This window comes from Centroberyx gerrardi, chromosome 22 (genome assembly GCF_048128805.1).
Source record: "Centroberyx gerrardi isolate f3 chromosome 22, fCenGer3.hap1.cur.20231027, whole genome shotgun sequence".
Lineage (NCBI taxonomy): Eukaryota > Metazoa > Chordata > Actinopteri > Beryciformes > Berycidae > Centroberyx > Centroberyx gerrardi.
The window spans coordinates 21,025,688-21,046,865 of record NC_136018.1 but is presented as its reverse complement, the minus strand read 5'-3'; the positions used below and the strand labels follow the sequence as shown (position 1 = coordinate 21,046,865).

General features: G+C 38.8%; 2 protein-coding genes across 2 annotated transcripts; one reads left to right on the top strand and one right to left on the bottom strand.

The window, feature by feature from the left end:
* The first annotated feature begins 2,462 nt into the window (after nt 1-2,462).
* dph2 (diphthamide biosynthesis 2) lies at nt 2,463-9,156 on the top strand. The gene is made up of 7 exons (XM_071924088.2): nt 2,463-2,681; nt 3,679-3,855; nt 4,063-4,175; nt 5,091-5,311; nt 6,719-7,408; nt 7,575-7,757; nt 8,522-9,156. The coding sequence occupies exons 2-7, from the start codon at nt 3,706-3,708 to the stop codon at nt 8,650-8,652; spliced, it is 1,488 nt and encodes a 495-aa protein (XP_071780189.1). The 5' UTR covers nt 2,463-2,681; nt 3,679-3,705; the 3' UTR covers nt 8,653-9,156.
* Nucleotides 9,157-11,192: 2,036 nt separating this feature from the next.
* ncf2 (neutrophil cytosolic factor 2) lies at nt 11,193-19,648 on the bottom strand. Its single transcript, XM_071924077.2, has 15 exons — nt 19,462-19,648; nt 19,138-19,220; nt 18,865-18,973; nt 17,870-18,004; nt 17,197-17,304; nt 16,941-17,000; nt 16,528-16,571; nt 15,371-15,512; nt 15,125-15,190; nt 13,961-14,036; nt 13,542-13,585; nt 13,162-13,313; nt 12,958-13,069; nt 11,907-12,024; nt 11,193-11,791 (listed from the first exon to the last, which is right to left on the bottom strand). Exons 1-15 carry the CDS (start codon nt 19,633-19,635, stop codon nt 11,700-11,702), a joined length of 1,515 nt encoding a protein of 504 aa, XP_071780178.1. The 5' UTR covers nt 19,636-19,648; the 3' UTR covers nt 11,193-11,699.
* Nucleotides 19,649-21,178: the final 1,530 nt, after the last annotated feature.

The window sequence follows — 21,178 nt, the reverse complement described above, 5'->3', positions numbered from 1 at the left end:
CTAGTCACAGTGTTTCATTTGGTGCCTATTTGACAATATAACTAACTGTAACTGTAACATTTCACTGACACTTAGGATGCTAAAACTCAGGATTTTTATTAGGTTTGAACAGGTTAAGCAAGTGAAATGAGATAAGTGAGTGAACAAATCCTACAGGGTGACTTCTAAAATGGAAATGCTCTGTTTTTATTGCTAAGTGCATTTATTTTATTTTATTATTTTATTTCTGGGGCAGTCCATGCTGGCAGCTTGGAGGAACAGGGAAAACAATAGGTGGGTCAGTGGAGGCAGATAGGATTTGCCTTGGTGCCGTGCCATTAAAAACAAAGACACAGATGACAATGAAGTACATGAGATAACAGTCATGCAGCATACCATACATACACACCTAAAAACACACATGTGCCAAATCCACACCTACACATTATACTTACAGTGCAATAAAAGAACTACTGAGTAAAATAAGAGTGCCCACCCTTTAATAAAGTGACATTGTGCCTTACAAAAGCCCTTCATTTACCTGACTTTTAAAGTGCTAATGCTTCCATTAAAAAGCACCTAGCCTGCACATTCAGGTGAACAGTCTCTGTGTAGGTGCCATTATGGAGGCGTGAGGTTCCACAGCTAATGCTCTAGTACCTCTTCCCAGAAGGAAGGGGTTTGAAGAAAGAGCTGGCAGGGTGTGATGGGTTGGTGGACAGTTTCTTCCTGTGAATACAGGTGGCATATGGAGGCAACAGAGGGCAGCTCACAGCCAGTGATCTTAGATGATGTGCTTGTAACTCTCTCCAGCTGCTTCCTCTCTTGAGCTGTTGTGTTGCCATACCATGTTGTGATGGAGAAGGTTAGCACACTCTCAGTGACAGCCCTATAACAGTGAACCATAGCTTCCAGGGTCACAGAAAACTGACGCAGGAAGAAAAGTCTGTGATGGGCCTTGCTGATTATAAGGCTGGTGTTGGCCTCCCACTTCAGTGTATGGGAGATGGCAGTCGCAAGAAACTTCAAAGTGTCCACTCTCTGCACTGTTTGGTCATTGATCACCCTCCTAAAGTCAACGACAAGTCAACATTTCTTTAGTCTTGCTGATGTTCAGGTGTAAATTCTTCATGCTGCACCATCCAACCAAAACCTCCATGTTGTAGACCGTTTCATCATTGTTAGACATCATCCCTGCCACTGTAGTGTCATCTGCAAACTGGATTATTTTTACTCAATCAGGATGAGATACACAATGGTTAGTACCGAAGAGTACAAAAGTGGTGAAAGGACACACATCTGAGGTGCCCCAGTGTTGAGTCATGGAGCCTATCTTCACTACTTAAAGACAGGTTCACCCCAAGCACCTGGAGCTTCTCAAATAGCTTCAGAGGCACACCGGTATTAAAGGCAGAGCTGGAATCTACAAACAGGACCTGTTCATAGACACAAGACACAATAGCTGAGTGCTTTGTGCAGTGGATGAGTGGATAGTCCATAGTTTTTCTTTTATTGTATGATTTTAGCATGAGGATGGTTTGTTATGCATTGTAGGCTGAACTGTTACTTTGTTTAGATTTTAGTAATAAAGGCGTTTTAGAATTCAAATTCTCTCTCCACTGGGTACCCAGCTGTCTCTCAGTCTGATTAACAGACATAGAGACTCACTCACTGACTGACAGTCAACAGCCAGAAGGACTGACTTGAAACACATTTCACTCAACACTTACAGTGACATGAGTATATCCTTAGCATATTTTCTCTTTCATGATGGAATGCAATGTAATGTTGTAATGTTTGTCTTTTCCTATCACCATTATTCCCCATGGGAAGTCTAAACCCACCAATGTATTTACCACATTCAGAAGATACTACTGTCTGTTCTACTGCAACTGTACAGTGTCCACTTTATTCTACAAATGTTACAGTGTTACAGTATGGCAGATTTTGATGGCTTGCTGTGACTTTTCTTAAAGAGCTTTGGCCTAAATGTTAGTGTGGAGTGAAAGTACATGTCTGTATGAATGTTTTGACATAGAACTTGTGCAGTAGCAATGAAAAGTAAACTGTGCAGCGTCCAATTTAGTCAGAATTTTACAGTATGGCTGACTTTGAGAGCCTGTCATGATTTTTCTTAAACTACTTGGGCCTAAATGTTAGTGTGTTGTGAAGGTACAGGTCTGTAGGTAGGAGTGTTTTGACATAGAAATTGTGAAGTAGCAATGAAAGGTGACCCATGTAGTGTTTAATCTGTGTAGCCTATGTAGTCCAAAAATGTCAAATCTCTGTTTAAATGTAGAGGGGAACTTTCAACAAAATGGTTACAACAATTCTTATCATAGAAGATTGTATAGTTGCATTTTGTTACTTAATTATGTGTTTTTTGTGCAAAATGAAGTTGTTTTTTTCCACAAAAATTGGATTTGTAGAGATTACGCTTTTATTCTGAAAAAATCGGACCGGAACAAAAGCAACGCAACCAGTGTGGTGTAACAGTGACAACACGTGTATAGCTACCACAGAATCACTTACCACTGAACAACTGCCAAAATGACGCCGAATTTTAAGTCTATATGTTAGTGGTACTGCAAGAATAAAACGTCTGTTCTTCTAAATGCTAATTTGTCATGACTGGGATGCTAAACGCTGCGCTCTGGAGTCTGATTGAACTGTCGGCTAACTAGCTAGCTAACGGGACCAAGGTAAAGTCAGTGATGGGTAATGCTATGTCGGTTTAAGTACGTTTCTGTGTTTGTAGGGAAGCAAGTGAACCCGTTGTTAAATGATGTTTGTGGATTAATTTAAGCAAAAACGCCTATATATTAGCCTAGTACAATGCTAACCCTGATAGGTGTCCTCTTGCATGGAAAGACCGGTACACCAAACCTCATTAACAAACTTGGGCACCTAAATTTTAAGTTGTCTTGCTTATCGGCAAAAGTATATATCTGGTAGAACATAACTTAAGACCGTTAACGAATCGTTAGGAGACACTCTTCAATTCGGCATGAATTTCAACTTCAGTCAAATTTTAACTTTTATAACTGCTTCTCCTCTTCCTCCAAAGATTCCTCCACCGAAATACAGGTGGAGTGGTACCGAGCAGTGGCAATCAAAAACAAAGAAAGTTGAAATTTTATTATTTAAGTGTTGCTTGGTAGATAATCTATATGCCGAATTTACCAGAAGCGCTTAACAATTCATAAAATGTCTTACGTCATGTTGTACCAGGTATGTACTTTTGCAGATAAGCAAGCCGACTTTAGATTACGAGATTTTTAAATAGAGTTTGGTCTGAATTTGTACAAGAAATTACGTCATGTAGTTGTGTAATAAGTGATTAATTATAATAACCTAGCTCGTAAAATATTCCCTCATAGACGATGTGAGAATAAGAGCTTATGGTGTATCATATTCATATTTACATGCCATACATTTTCTTCTTTACTGTTGAAAGTATTTAAATTTCAAATGTCTAGACATTGCATAACTCATTGTTGTGAACATTGCTCCAACTTGGAATGTTCAATATTGAAATAATGCCTTTGTTGTAACTCAGAAGCTCTCTGAGTCTCATGTGTGTTCCTTAGACTCAGTCAGTAATGTAAATCTGGGTTAAGTAACGTTTTCATCAACTTGGTGTCCTTATCACCAGGTTGGTGAGCAGTTAGTTGACTGATATTTTATTTTTTTTCTCAGCCACTGTTGAGTGTTTTAGATGCAGCTATGGCTGATGCATTCAGCAGCAGCTCGGAGGCGGTTCTTCAGCGTGCGGTGGATGTTACAGCGACTGCCAATGCTCCCTTGGAAAACCTTGAAGAGCTGTATCAGATAAAGAAGACCTGTGACTTCATCAATCAGCATCACTTTGAAAAGGTGAGCACATAATTTTCACTTTTCACACAAGTTAAAAAACATCCAGGCTGAGATTTTAAGGACTACATCCTTATGTTTTTACAGTGAGACTGGTAGCAGTTCAGAATTTCAAAATGGAAAATGGGCGGGGATCCAGGATAGATTACAGGATACATCTTTATGTTTTAGAAGTCACTTAACTTCATCTAAAATTCTTGATGCCCACAGGTTGCTCTGCAGTTTCCTGATGAGCTGCTGGTGGATTCAGTTGCAATAGGCGCAGAGATTGAGAAAGAAACTCAAGCCAAGCTGTTCATACTGGGAGACACGTCCTATGGCAGGTAACACACCAGCAAAAATACTTGCACTAAGTAACAGAACTTATTGTTTACCTGCAATATTTTTGTTGCATTTGTTTTGCACGCTACATTTGACATTTTGGGTGCTTGGTGTCTTCATCCAAAGTGAGTTGTGAGAGGTGAAAATGAATCAGGAGACATATTTGAAAGATTTCATAGAAATGTTTAGGATGATTACAGGCAGTGTCCAAAATTAAGTTTTTGCCTCACTTGCCAATGACTGTAAACAAAAAAAAACTGCCTGCCAATAATAATTTTTACCTGCCCAAATAATTAACATTTTTCATAGAAATTAGTACTTTTTTATATAAATGTCACAGTTTGCCCAGGTTTAGACACTACCACTTTGTGTAGAGCAGTGCAACAGGCAGCCAATCTGTCTGAACCTCTTTGATACAGAGCCAGTGTTTTGCTTTGATTTGATTGGCGTTTTACCATGAGAGACTGGAAGTGGATGGCAACACAGTGTTTGTGGTTTTTATTTCTCTCCACATTCGCTTGCTATCAGAAGAAATACAACATAAAAATGGCCCCTTAAATGTTAGGGTTTCAGACTTTGTATAATGTCCTGAGTTACCATAGCTGTCTCTCCCAAATTTTAAGATGATTGCTTTCCAAGCTATTTCTCTGCGTCATTCTCTGTTAGAGTGTATGCAAAGATAGTGTTGAATGTAAAAACGGAAAGGCAACTGACACTGTGTGTAGAGAAAGAGATGCTCAACCCAACATTTTGGAAGTATGGAAGCACTTAAGTAGTATTTAAAAAAAAAAAAAAGAAAAAAAAAAAAGCTACCTGATAAAAAGCTTTATCAGGCTTTATTTTCCTTTGGATTAATGAATGTGATGTGATAGTGTTATTTGTGGAAAGTCATGTCTTTCTTGAACTCTGTTGAGCAGTTGCTGCGTGGATGAAGTGGCAGCGGAACATTTCGGAGCTAACTGCATCGTGCACTACGGCAGGACGTGCCTCAGCCCCTCAAGAAGGTTGCCCTTGATGTACGTGTTCGAGAGAAGAGCGGTGGACCTGGAGAAATGCGCCTCGGCCTTCAGGGACCTCTACCCCGACAAACAGAGTCACATCATTGTCCTCTATGATGTTAACTATGCCCACGTTATTGGTAAGCTGCCCCACAAACACTTCAACTCTTTTCCTCTGATGTCTTAAATAGGGTTAGACCATTATATTGGTATGGTGATATATAATGCGCCGATATTTGCCTTTTATTAAAAAATGGATACTGGCCGGTCAACTTTCAAATAATTTCCCCGGGTTTCATTTGGGAGTTTTCGTGTCCTGTAGTCTAAATGCTATTTCAGAGGCTTTTCCATTCTGTCAAGAATAAAATTCGGGGGGAAACACTGAATACTTGTATTTTTTGGCATGAAAATTGTCACATTTAAAGATATTGAATATTGGCACATAGGGGTGTAACGGTTCAGAAAACTCACGGTTCGGTTCATATCACGGTTTGGGGGTCACGGTTTGGTGTATATATATCTGGGGCACTGGGGAGGGGAAATACAATTGCAAATTCCAATTTACACAACGTATATATTTAAAAAAATATTAAGTTTGCCTGAATAAAAAAAATGTTCACAGAAAATTAAAGTCCAATATAACTAATCAACAGACTTTCTTTCAAAAGTAAATACTCCTCTTTGTTATTATAACATAAAATATCCCTGCATTGTAGGTTATATAGGCCAACATCAACATAAAGTGCAACATAAAATGCAACCTTCAGCAGCTTTACTCCAGGGCATCATCATAAAATGCAGCTTAAATCATGTAGGCCTACTGAAATCTTCCACTACTGAATAGGGCTACAAATCTTTCGCTATAAACACCCCAAGTAGTGATGCGAGGGTCAATCCGAAACCCAGGGTCCTGCAGGTTTGTCCGCGGGCGGGTTAGGGTCCATTGAAGATAATATTGAGAACGAATAGGCGGGTTCGGATGTTGACGTGTCGGATCGGGCGGTCGTGGGTTGAAAAAAACCTGACTCGCGCATCACTACCCCCAAGGTTTTGGTTATTGCTCTGTGCCTGTCTGAACTCGCACTGAGAGAAGCTTAAAAGCTGCGGGAAGAGCAAGTTCTTTTGGTCCTACCGACTCTCCTCCTGCTGCCAGCGTGACTACAGAGTGACATCGGGCACCGCCACAGTATCGGCATGGAAGCCACAAAATCAAAAGCTGGTCAGTGTATAGAAATTGATCTCAAATACACCAATGTGTGCATTGTGTCATGTCTGTCATTGGGCGATGCACAGACCAGCAGAGCAGCAGCATTGCAGTCAATCTGACAAGAGCCTGAAAGTGAAACTTCCACAATTTGCTCCATACTTGCCTGTGTTAGTAAGGTATCCAGCTGTGATGTCACCGTAGATTGACATCTAAAAACATAGGTATCGCTCTCCAAATCGGTTGAACCCTTGTCTTTAGGCTCCCCACTTTCCATCTTAGTTTGTTTAAGGTTTCATTTTCTCCAAGTAACTGAATACAATCTAATATTTTTCCCCCTCAGATGATCTCCTGGCACTCCTAACTCCTGAGTATCCAAACACTGTCGGCTCAGCACTCGTTGTGGACGGGGAACTGTGCTACAGTCACAGACAGCCGCAAATACAACATGACGACGCCTGTCGCTCAGACCAAGACGACGACCGGGTTCTTCGTCAATTTGGAAGGCAGTTTGCCTTGAAAAGTGGCTTGACTATAAAGGACTACAGTATGTTCTATATAGGTCAAGAGGGAGCGACCTTACGAAACTTCATGATGACTTGGAACCGCTGCACCTTTTGTTCCTTTGACCCCTTAACGCTGACGGGGAGGACGGAGTCGGTAAGTATCAACCGGGCTCTGATGAAGCGGTATTATGCAATAGAAAGAGCCAAAGACGCCAATGTGGTGGGCATCCTGGTCGGCACGCTGGGCGTGGCCGACTACCTCACCATCATCCAGCAGCTGAAAGAGACCATCCACAGAGCCGGGAAGAAGAGTTATATGTTCGCCATGGGGAAGCTGAATGTGGCCAAACTTGCCAACTTTCTCGAAATTGACATTTTTGTGTTAATTGCCTGTCCGGAGAACTCACTGCTGGACTCTAGTGAGTTCTACAAACCCATAGTGACGCCGTTTGAGATGGAGGTGGCCTGCAACAAGAACAGGGAGTGGTCCGAGGAATATGTCACAGACTTTCGCCATCTCCTGCCAGGTTAGAGCGGGTTTTACTGACATGAGAAATTCCCCCATGATTTAAAATTTACACTTTAAGTTCATTTGTATACAGTTCTTGACTTTTTTATCATCAGTAGCTTAATGAGAGCTATTGAAGCCTCTTTGCCAAATCTCACAAATTTTCATTCACATACTTTCTCCAGGTGGGCGGAGTCACATGGCCTTGGCCAATGAGGAGGAGGAGTGCGATGAGACGGACGTGTCTCTGATCACAGGAGGTCTGCGAAGCCGGCATCTAACGTTCGACGGACCTGGAGCGGCCTCGTTTGGCTCCTCCGTGGTCCTCAGGAACCAGACTCTCACTGTGGCCAACACCAACTCAGCTGGTATGGGACAATCAGAAAGCTCTGCTGCACATAGGAGACTGTGTACTTTAACATTGTTACATGAAAAGAACAGACGTGCATCAGTTGTATTGTGGGATATTCTCCCCTTTGTCATCAGAGTTGCCTTGTCTGCTTTAGCTCTGTTCAGCCTGGCTGGGACAGGCTGTAGTTTGGTTTGCATCTCTGTCAATTAGCAACATGACCAAAGAACAGCAGGACTTAAATGCAATGAGCACTACTTTGAATTAGCATTTAGTTAAAGCGTTAAAGTGAGAAAACTGCAAAAATAAACAATTTACAATTTTCTTTCAATTATCTGTATTTGAGCATTCCGATAGATATCCATATGCAATGATACAATGCACTTTTATGACAAATAAACATACAAGTACGTACATTGTAAATACATTCTAGAAAAATATATGTGTATATATGAGTATATAGATATACAAATAAGTAAAAAAATAAAATAACGAAATAAAAAGGAAAGGAAAACAAGGATCATGGGTGAAAAAGACAAAAGAACAATTGGATGGTGATACAATTTTAATTTGGGCATTTAGGTGACGCCCTTATCCAAAGCGACTTATAAGTAAATGGGTAGGAGTTAAAGTGTCTTGTTCAAGGACACTTCGACAGGACACATGGCCGTTGAGAGACTGCTTTGAAAAGATTCTCAAAAAAATGAAAATCTTAGTCTTTCACAGGCAAACTTATCTCTAAAGTCTCTTGTATTATACACAGTTTCCCTTTGTGTTTTGCAGCTTCTTTTCTGGCAGGCCGCAGCTGGCAAGGCTTGGAGCAGAAGCTGGGACAGACGCCTGTGGTGAAGGCAGTGGAGGGGAGGAAAGGCATAGCTATCGCCTATGAAGATGAAGGGAAGTCCACATTATAATTTACCAGCAAGCGCACAAGATCTCCATCAGATTCCTTATTTAATCACGCTCACCTGCAATCACTGGTATTAACTGTATATTGCTTGTAATTACTTGTAACTGTACAGTATATAATTCATGGAGGTTCTCAGGAAATGATTACCAGACCTCCCCATTATATATTATTATATTATTGTACAGAGAGAGCTGCATGTGGCAAAGCAAGGGTTGAAGCCCTAAGATGCCAATGACTGAGGGGTCAAAAGTTTTCAGATTTTTCCAGATAAGATTTTGAAACTCTCAGAAAGTTTCATACGTGAACAACATCCTTTCAATGTCATTGTGACGATGACCATATTGATCAAAAGTTTGTGCACCATGTGATGTTTTGCACGTGGTTGTGCTGCCAACATTAGAAGATGCAGTCATTGTTTATTTTTGTGCGAGATGCACAGAAAGTACACTATTATTTCAAAGTGAAAATACAATTCTTGAAGTATGTTAAGGTGCAAAATTAAAATGTTCACAAACTAAACCTCCCTTGTTTCATTTCAGCTAAATTGCATCACCGGTAATTCATTTCCTACCTTATGTTACTAATACTTAGACTTCATATTTAGGTCACATTCAGTCGGATTTAAGGGTAATCTCTAATTTAGAAAACATGAGCATGGAGTGGAAAGTGTGATTCACTTATGGCTGGCATTGAGTTCAGTTTCTGAGGTAAACTGTTTTTCCCCACTGCACCAGTACTGTCCTGTACTTAAAGTATACTGGTCCTAGTATGATTTAAATAAACTTTTTTTATGTAGCATATTTTCTATAACAGCTTACAAAGTGCTTTACAGAGCGTGAGAGAAACAACACAAAGTTAAAAATGAGAAACAGGCCTGGTAAATGTTCTGGTGCCTTAACAGCATGCTTGTGCCATACCCATACCTCACCAACCTGTAAATACAGCATAATGGAAAACCATGCCATACTGTGCCAGTATGGGTACAAGGTGATACGCTTACACTGTGGAAAATAAAAGAAAAAAAGAAATGATCACTTCATCACTTCTAGGTGTTAACATGTACAGGATACACTTTCAGTGGAGTTTCTTGTCTAGTTTTACAAGTCAATGGAGAGTACTGTAGTCACCATAGAGTCAACATACAGTGTTGCCTCCTGCCATGCTGTCATTTCAGCTCTTGTTTAAGTTCTGGGTCAGATGTTACGGCTGTGCATGTGACTATATTATTAGGTGCTTGGGAGCACCTCTACAGAGGTGGCTAGTGACATGGTACTTTTCCCCATGTTCCCCCAGCCACCTGTCCAACTTGATTCTATTGTTGACTACAGCCTACTACAATACCCATAAGCCTCACCAACGACTGACCAATCACACAATCAGAATGATTCTTGCACCATTACGCTCGTTCCACTGTCACTCTCTGTGTCGATTGGATACAGTAGCCAGCTCTATGCTCTGTACCAGCCCTAGTATCCTAACACCCTGCACGGCTGTTTGAAAGAAATGTAATCTTACCATGTAAAGGCCCATTCACATCTAGAGCAATAAAGATAAATATAACTGTAAAAAGATTTAAATTGTTCTAAGTCAATGTCTATGTTCCCACGACAACGATAAATATAAAAACATCCAAAACCATAACTATATGTTTGGACTGATCAACATTTTCAAACAATCAAATTCTAAGAACAAGTTCTAAGAAAAAAGGGGGCGTAGAATTGGGCAACAATGTACAGTTACACTTTATAGTTATCTTTATAGTTATTGTTCTAGATGTTAATGGGTCTTAAGTCCGTTCTTTAAAGCATTCACTCTTGGGGAATCTGTAAAATGCTGTACAATTGGTAACAGTCCGGCACGAAACCATTTTTTATAATGCTGGCTGGTCGATTGAAAACGGCATAATGCACACTGGAAATTGTAGTCCTTACCGAGTTAAGGCTGTTATGCACACAGTATTGTACCAATGATTTTTTTTTATATTTCTACAAATCCAATTTAGTTATCCATTACTCTTGCACCATAAATTCTCTGATCAAATGAATGAGTGGAACCATATGGAACCCAGTTTGTTTTTTTTTTATATCCGGGAACTACAAATAGACGGCCAAAGCTCTTCCATAACCTTGATGATATTGGGTTTAATACATGACTAACCATTTCTATGAGCGGGACTCTTTGTGTTTGTTTTTTGCCATGCACAGTGCCTGAACATTGTTGAGGTAGCGCAGAGCCCTGCATGAGAAAAATACAGTGTGCACTCATACACCAGTATGTACAGTGGTAGAAGTCAACCAACTGGTGGCATACCTCCACCTGAGCATCTAGAAAACACTTGCACACTTGTTCTATGCAAAGCAGATTCGCCAGTTTGAGAAGCTAGCCTACTATACTTACTAAACTATCCAACAGCATTGAATACAGTATAGAAATTCAGCCATTTTCTTATGCATTATACGTATTAGGTTTGTAGGTGCAACATGCTAAGATTTGCCATTTTCTAGTCCTGAAAAATAGAAAGATTTGAAAGTTGATGCAAAACCCTCAACAACAAAGTATATTTTATTCACCAAGAACACAAGATGTAACAATTGCAACCTGAAGCCAAAGAAGTCCCTCTTACATAATAACCACATGCAGGGAGTATCAAATCTACCTAAACTTGAGGTCTGCTAGAGCCAGAAGGCACAATCCACATTATAATCACAATATATATATATATATAGTCTATGCAGATTGCCTTTTCCACTTGTGCAAGCTGCAGCCTAAAGGCATGTCCATGTTTATGGTTGACCAACAATGTAATAATTTAGCAGACTATAAGCAGGCTATCCTTTTTTTTTTATTATTCAAGCAAGACTCAAATACAATTCCAAAGTATGTCTTTACTCTGCTGAACAAATGTAGGTCCAAGCCATTTGAAGTCATCCACATCAAAGGAATCCTCAACACTACAATACACTATGAATCATCAGTGTGCCAGTAGATGATGTGGTAAACATAGCACTTGTCTTCCTATACAACTTTTTCTGATGGACGCCTTGTGTTGCGTTATTGGCTGTTCACAGGAACTTCTTCAACAAAGGCTGCAGGAAATATACCAGTATGCCCATTGCATTGCCCTTCCAACCAGTCCTGGTTAACTGAAGAAAAAGGAGAGAGCATTAATTTAAATTAACTTTGCTTCTTGGATAAATTATTTCCAAATATCTGAGATGATGGTTTTGCCAATACGTGATCAAGAGATTGGTATGTCACCTTTGGAGAGTAATATGATTGTATCCCCTTGTTGGAACATGAGATCCTCGGGATTTGTTGACTCGTAAGAATGAAGTGCCACCAAGTGAATCTGCTTCTGTGTCTTTCCATCAACTTGCTAAAAACACAAAACAGTCAACAAATCATGAAATCCTTTTCTGCTTAACTTCAGTTAGAGAGAAGAACAACATTCTTATGTATCATCACTCAAAATTAAACAAGTGATCTTGGTTTGTACTGGCTTTATGGTTTATGGTATAGCTTATATTCAGTGGATTCAAGAAGACACTGTTTTAACCAACATGTAGACTATTTTGAGTTATGGTAGTATTTAAAAGTATGAATCAAACAGTTGCACTAGTGAGAAGAACAATTTCTCTCTTCTCAGTACTGCTGGTATGACTGGAATCCTATGATTCTCAGTTTTCCTGCTAGTAGGTGCAGTTGTGCCAGAACACTAATTCAGTATCTAAAAGTATCAAAGAAAATATTTTTTCCATCAAAAGTTCTACCTGAACTTGTGAGTGGGACTGTAGATTGCCTTCAGAAATGATTCAATCCCCTTGACTTTTTCTACATTTTGTCTTGCCCCAATTCAAGTAGATTTTTAAACACATTTATACAAATTAATTAAAAATGAAAAGCTAAACTATTTTGAGCCACTCTTATGCAGTGACACTCCAGATTGAGTTAAGGTGCATCCAAATTCCTTTGAATGTCCTTAAGATGTTCCTACAACTTGATGGGAGTCCACCTGTGGCCAATTGAGTTGGACATGATTCAGACCTATATAAGGTCTTACAGATGTCATGGGTTGAATACTTTATGACGCCATTGTATGTGTAGGACATAAAGTGCTTCCTTTGCTAAATTGACATCTTGGATCCTGGCATCACATTTCTTTCCTTGATATTTTGGTTGTATACTTCTTCTGGGACTAGAACCTAGCCTACCTGAAAGTCAGCTGCCCCATCAGCTGTGGCAGCTGACTGAACCCTAGTGTCTACCAGAACAAATGTATTTAGTGCTAGACAGATAGACCACTACTCACCTCCTTGACGTTGCACCACAAGGTGATGCGGCTCCCGCTGGCACTACTCCACACATTCTCCATTTCGGTGTTGGCATCGAGTACCGTCTGTGCAGTCGCCTGGGAGGTTAAACTAGAACCGGCAAAAGAAATTGAAAGTGGTACTTCATGTAGAACACTTACACTGGCGTAATGTTTTTTTTTTTTTTAAATATGGCACCATACCTCAAGGTGATCGAAGCAGCGGGGAGGTTCAGCTTCTTACTGATTCTCTCAACCAGCGTGGCATAGGGAGACCCAGATGATACACAGACCGCTACGTTGTATGTGAAATGTACTTTCACAATACATGATGGATTTTCAGTGGACTCTGCACCCTAGCATTAATGAAACGACAAACAATTTTATGACTTGAAGATAAAATCCATCCAAAAACACTTCAACCATCTCCTTTAAATTGAAGCAGTGTATATTTCAGCGCTGGGTTTTCCAAAGCCGTCGCCCTGAGTTCACATTCCACTGATTTATAGTGGAACAAAGATGAGCTTTGGGAAGGCCCAGGCATGAATGGTGATATTATATGTTAATGGGGTTTGACTGCATACCTCAGGTTGTGCGTCTCCCCCGCTCTTATTGTCGAGAGTTACAGCTGACATGATGCATCCCCAAAGAAAAGGAAAAAAAAGCTTTGTTTATGCATTCGTCATATACATTTTTCGACATTGTTAAAGTCAATGCAGGAATTATGAACTGGGTAGCATTTCCATTTATCATCATTAAAGATACTGTATGTCGGTGTTTTACAAAAATCTGGTGACTGTAATGTGTGTTTTTTAGAGTGCAATGATTTAAAAAAATAGAAATTCTTAATGGTTTAATGTGGTTTGTTCATAAACTTTAAACTGATTCTAAAATAATGTGGAAAGTGCCTGGCATGCAAAAAATTAATTCTAAAAAATGTTTTTAATTAATTGTTTTTGATTCTTAGTTTAGTTTATTTAAATCGTCAGATATACAAGTGTACCTGATTTCCTCTCAGGTCTGGTAGGTGGTTCTCGTCTTGGCGGCTCAGTTGCTCCCTGTCCACGGTTATTCCCATCCTACATACAGCAACAATAAACATTTTATTAAAAATACCAATCTTTATTTCCATCCGATGCACTGTGAAATAAAATAATACCATACCAAATACATAGATTGTTCAAGATCCTGTTTGTCTGTGTGTACAGCCATACTGGAATTACACATTGTTCTCACACTGATATGACCTGGTAATTAAAACATACCATAAAACTACATTTCTTTGCTTCAACTCCCCCCCCCAAAAAAAAAAATCAAAAAGGGTTGCTGAAAATATTGTACTGAAGGCTATAGATAACTGGCAGTCCAGTTTGTGATAAGATGTATATTTTTCTGACTGCATTAATTTTAGTCTGAGATCATATGGTAACCATCAAATTCAATATCATTTCTCTCCAATTAGACCACATCTCTGATATCAATTGGTAATTATAAACTTGATAAAATGAACTAATTTGAACAACATTTGAACATTCTGAACAAATAAACACCGAAGATTAAAATGTGATTCCTTCAGTTGTGTTGCCATTGCTAATATTTAGTAGCCCCAATATAATCGGCCCACATGCCCAAACCTAGAGGCTATACTTCTAGTACTACTGCTGCTGCTGTTTTTTGCACATCCTGATAATGCTGTAATGGATATTGTTTTGCACATTTTTACATTATTTCTTTATATGTCAGTGTTGGAATTGTCAGTTGTGTATGTTTACATCATATTCTATTTTTCTTTGCTGTATCTTGTTGCTACTTTCTGCTGCAACAACCCAATCTCCCCACAGCGATCATTTCATTTTAATCTAATCTTCAGGCTGCATGCACCAATGGAAATGAACCAAAACCCACAAATATCCGTGGTAATGGAGGATATGCTGCACTTTTTTGACCGGACTTTAATTGGAGACAAGCCTTTTCTCACAACATGAAGATCTCCAAAGCTTCTGTGAGAAATTCTTGACTAGCAGAGACCAGGGACCTACGTAAAAAACTAAAACCTTATCCAACTCCTAAAATGGATGCACATTCTGTTATTGTATTAATATCAATACGGCAACTTAATATACTTCCAACAAGATACTGAAAACAGTTTAAGAAAACAATGCCTTACCTCATTCTGTTTGGAAGCTAAGGTGATCGCCAAGCGTTCCAGGTAATTGTAAGGAACAAGTCCCCTCTATAAATGATAAGGCAATTATGAATGTTTGAATTGAATTAACTGAGAGATGCAACCCTCCATATTTCATAAGAAGGAGAAGACTCTGCATTGATCTTCCAACACCAACTTGAGAAGCAAGATGCAGAGTAGCTATCTGACAAGTCACAGATGTGCAGATTGTTGTTTAGTGGTGCTTACTCTTTCGTTGAAGACCACAGATGCCCAGTTGTCGGCACCTTTCTGCAGAACAAACACAATGTTGCCAGGCACCACAGCCAGCTCATCACTGGTCTCAGGAACAAACTCGAACAGGACGGTGTGGGGTTCTCCCTCCAAAGCCCTGTGGAGACAGTCGCTGATTGGTATAACACAACAGTGATTCAAACTATATCCAGTTCATGAAAGCTTTTCCACTGTCTGTTCTAAACAGCCGGTGTCTGGTAGCTCTTTCCTGGGAAAAATCCTCTGCTGCACAGGAAGTGATGCGTTTTACGTTTCCGGTTTGTTTGGAATAAATAGAAGAAGAACTGGGTAGTTAGCATGAGCAGTGATAGCCACCATGGCTGAACAGACAAAGAAAAGAGAAACTCAAACTGAGCACCAAAGACGGAGACTAAATTTAAAAAATGAGAATCCACCACTTTAACAACACAAATTTCGCACATCCTATATTATGCTGTAAATTGCAATATCGTTTCATATTCTCATATTTTTGTCATTTCTTTATTGCATATACCTCTAGCCCTTTTCACACTGCATATATTCTCATATTTTACATTATACATTTTTGATATTATACATATTTTTCGTATTTTCCATTTGTTTTCTCTGTATGTTCTACTGTCATTTTGCACACCCTCCATACTGTCATGTCTTTTTTTTTATGCATACATTTTTACTTATTACTACTTTTTACTAATATGTTGTAGTCGGTTATGTTATGTTTAATATCCCTCCAACCAATCTAATCTAATCTAACTGCACTCACATTACCAGCAGTTGGTTTTGATAAAATGTACAATAAGGCATAAATCTGTCACATAGAGAAATTTTTGAATTTGTAACTTCTGAAGGTTGGATAATTAGGCTTATGATTAGAGAGTTGCCAGTTTGAAAATCTGTAGAGTGAGCAAATAACATTCTCACTTCACTCTGCTGTCCATCCTAAAATCTTAACATGTATTAAGGGAACCTGCTTCTCAGCTTTGCTGCCAAGGCTGAATTATAACTATATTGTTCAAAACCACAAACTAAATATGTCTTTTGAGCTTTTGCATGGTTGTCTGTCCTGGTTACTTGGAGAGCATCTAGTTTATGCTATTTGAAATGATTTTAAGTAAATATGACCGTTCTACCTCAAAACTTCAGGTGCTTTCGGATCAGTAGGACCGTCTTCAACCTATCAGATGTCAATACAAACACACAGCATCAAATCAATAGTGCTTGACATAATTAACACACAACAAATAACAGCATCAAACAAATAGTACCTAACATGGTGTTGTGATGATTAACATACTGTATATACTGTAAATATCCTTAATAATTAACAAATTGTATTTTTCTTTTGAGAAAAAGATTTGTCAGATATGCTTATAGAGGTCATAGATTACTTAATGCCCCTTTAAATAAAAATAATCTTTTTAATCTTACATAAAATATACTTTCCTAATTATGTCTAACATGATCAGCTACAATCATTCTGTGCAGATTTGTCATTAAATTGGCCTGAATTGTTATTGCTAATGAAAAGCCTATTGTACTTCACCTGTGGCTGTAATGGAGCAAACCCAGAGAACTCATCCTGAGGAATGATGGAGGCAACAACCTGAAGACAGGGGAAATGGTAGGTTATGTATGTAACACAGGTTCATGGCAAAACAATCTGCTTTATTTAACAACAAAAAGTGTTGATTGATTGATTTACATACTCAGAGACATTTAGCTCTATTGTACTATATCATCCCAGTGAATAATGTAGTACCTGATGTATTAGTGCAAAGGCATGTAATGCAAAGTGGTACCTTAGCTTTACCCAGGTAGTCCTTCTTCTCCAGCTCAGCAACGTAGTGCTTATTTGGTTGAAATAGCACTTTTGACAGGAACTCAACTGGTTTGAAGAGTTTCTGTTTCTGTTGGTCAGACAACATCTTTATTAGGATTCACATCTTTACATTTTAAGATGTAAAATTCCCCATCTTTTCATTGCCAGGATTTTAAAGGGATATTCAAAATGTTTGTCAGGCATTTCTGACAGAAGAGCATTTTACAGTGAATTCTATAGAATAGTTTATCACTTAAATCAATGATGGCCTTGGCCTCGGCCAGTCAATGTCCTCCTCCAGTACAATTTTATATTCTTTGCATATTTTATTTTTTCATTTAATTGTTCAGTAATGTAAATAAATTCTTCATTTAAAGGCCTAATGTATCCCAGAGTTTCCCCTATCAGGTGGGTGGCTCACCCTCCCTTAAAGAGCTGCCAATCTACCTAAAAGAATTTCATTAGTCTGAGTTTTTAGTGGAGAGTTTTAGTGTCCCATGATGATCTAAATGCTGTTTCAGAGGCTTTTCCACCCTGAAAAGAATAGATCGGGGAATTCTGGGGAAACTCTGATTTATTTCATGAAAATTGTCAAATTTGAACATATTGAATATCAGTAAATAAATATTGGCGACCACATCCGACTCACTGACCAGCGTGGACTGCAGCGCTCTGTCGATGAGACTGAGCTTAGCCTCTGTCTTGTAGTTGAGTGCCTTCACAAGGTTTTCCTGGGCCTTTTCCCAGTGGCCCAGCTGAGCCTCAGCCAGGGCCATGTTGTGGAGAACCTGCGGCAGGAGATATTGTATGAACAACTTGTGACGATATTAGTCATTAAAGCCTTTTACATCCCTCATTGCACAGAATAATACATGGGGACAGCAGAGAATTGAGAATTACTATCCCCCAGACTCTGTTTTTTCCAGAGTTGCAACTGTGTTTTTAAGAAGTCGGAAGTGAAATCTGTTCATGTCTGGTGATTAAAATCGATTAGACTGTTAACTGTTGATATAGAATAAGTAAGTAAATGTTGATAGTGTTAGCATAAAATTAGTGCTGATAGTATTGGTGTTGATTGTATTAAAGTTTATATAGATTATGAAATGCTCCAGGGTGTTAAATCATTATGTTAAATGATTTTTGCACAGATTTTGAGTGCGCGGATGCCTTTTTCAAATCTAAAACATTAGAAAAGTCCAATCAGGTTGTCAGTTTGCTTCCGCCTCACCTCAGGCACTCAAAATGATGAAAGTGTCAAAAAGCAATGGTTTTGATATCTTAAATAAAACTAAATATCTAGGAATTTTCAATGCAATATTGTTTTAATAGGATAAAAACTTGGTAAGACCATCATGAGTTTGATTTCTAGAATCACTTTCAGCTTCAATAAATTCAATCATTCCATACAAATTCAGAAAACAGAATGTAAATTCAGTCGTCTTCTGGAACAAATCTCATCACTTTCAATCTAAGTCATTTACACAAACACAAGATCTCAAGTCAAGACTTTAGAAACCTTTTCAAGTCATCAAAGTACAAGTCAAGTCAAGTCTCAAGTCTTCTCTTCATGCATCAAGTCAAGTCTCAAGCAGTTAAAACTATGAGTTTGAGTGTGACTTCTGAGTTCTGGAGGCTTTTAGATACTTACCTCACAGGCATGTAACTTGTATCTGAGACCAAGAGCTTTGTAGTCTATCAGCTGGTTGCCTCTTAGCTCCTTGAAGGCGTGTTGGAAATCAGCTACACTCTCCTCATACCTTTGGACCGGAACAATACAGTTAGTAACTTTTGGTTTTGATCAGCCACAATAATAGTAAAATGTAAGTATGTATTGTAGTCATGAAAGCACAATTTATCCAGTATACAGTATTTTCAAAGTGCAATGAATATGAATTTTATTGAGATGACGGGTGTGTCTTGCCTCTGCTTTTTGTAGAAGGTGATTCCTCTTTGAAAGAAGGCGACAGCCAAGTGCTCATCCTTGCCTATGCTGCAATCAAACGCCTGAGTGGAAGAACCAGAAAACGTCGTAACTTCCTCCCGAAATGAGAAATGAAAAAAGAAACTGCACTTCTCCTTTCTCGATGACTTGCAGTTTGTTTTTTTTACACGAGAATATCAAAGCATTTCATTTTGACATTATCAGCTACAACCAAATTCTTTTGTGACGTGGAATATGACAAAATGAATTTCTGATATTTTCTGTGTAGTTATCTACATACTGGCCAACAAGGGTGACACATACCTTCTCAGCAGCATCCAGGTCTTGGTTGATCAGATGGAGGCAGCCCATGTTGAAATAAATTTTGGAGTTTGGCTCTTGGATGGACAGAAAAATGCGGAGCGCCTCTGCCAAATTCTGCCTGTCAACACAAGCGACAGCCTCGTCCCATTGGCGCAGAGTGTCCAGAAAAGACATGTTGGCTGTTCAGAGCTGCGCCCAGCTACACACTAAATAGAGGAAACACTTCTGATTTGTACCAAGGGGATCAGGAAGTGTGATGACAGTGTCAGTGATGTTACAATTAGTCAGCACCACAAGTGTTTTTTTAGGTCCCATAGTGTCCTCCTTTTCACTGAATTTATTTGATTCCCTGTTATCTATGGGGAACTTCAGTGAGTGTTTTATTTTTCAGTAAAACTAAGGTAATCTCATTTTTTTTGAGTGGAGCACACACTACTTTTGAAGAATACATGAATTCCTCAGAGGGATTTCGAAGAGGAAAGCTACTGCTGGAGGAGCGCCTCATGCAGCCCCACACAACCACAGGCGCTCCTGGAGGCCAGGAATTTTACTGGAAGGAAAGAAAGTAAATATTATGACTGCAAATACTGTATGTTCTTGCAGCGGGTAGTGATCAACACTGACTGAGGCATAGTCTGACATGTATAGGTGCTTTTTAATGTCTTATTCTAATGTCTCTTGTTTTAAAACTTTTTGCAGTTTAATTTAGTTTAGCCCCAACATTAGATAAAATAAGATGAGATTAATCTTTAATGATCCCCATTGAGAAATATGAAATATATAAATAATTGTATGCCTGCAGGGTATGTAAACTAAACGGGCAGGAAACGGTTCCAACTCCTCCCCTCTGGTAGGCGCTACATATCACTGTACGCCAAAACAACCAGACACAAGAACAGTTTCTTCCCACAGGCCATCACTCTGATGAACACTTCAATCAGTCATACAGTGACAGAAACTATCCCTGTGCAATAAACCTGTAACACCTACCTCATATATATAATTACCCCCCTGAACTAACAGTAGTAGAGCAAACTGGGATAAAAATAATTAGTAAAAAATATGTAACACATGAGAAAATCCACAAATAGCCTGTGATATATATGCAGTATGAAAAGTCTATTAAAAGGTCAATTTTGAAACAAAACAGACACAGTTTTTCCCTCATTTACTATACTTTCATCCTGGAGATTTCTTTTACATGGGCACTTTGTATTACTCTGAAATCCTCGCAATAAAAATGCTAAGGTGATTTTTATTTTGAAAATTGTATAGTTTCAGACAGGAAGTCGTATTTACTTCTGCGGGCTTTACATCAGTGTCAAACCAGCCAGAGGAAATTAAAAATTTCCGCTTAACACTTTCAAAATTAAGCACGCATGGACGGACGTGATCTCTCGTCAGGAAATACTAGGCACCCTAAAGATTACATTGTAGTAGTTTGACCCTATCACAATATAATATGTTTAGTCTTTATTTTAAAGTAATGAAATGATTGCGTATTATGATATAATTTTGTTGTTGGTGTACATTCCAATACTAATTTATTCCCAAAGTGATTTTACGCTTTTATTTTAAAAGCAAAATCACTTAACTTCCGGCATTATTGTATCTTACTCTAGCTGGCTTGACGCAGTCGTCGCTAGCTGAGGACCATTTAGACAAACAAACATGGCTGTGCAATATTATGAGAAAGCAGACCTCAACGATACATAAG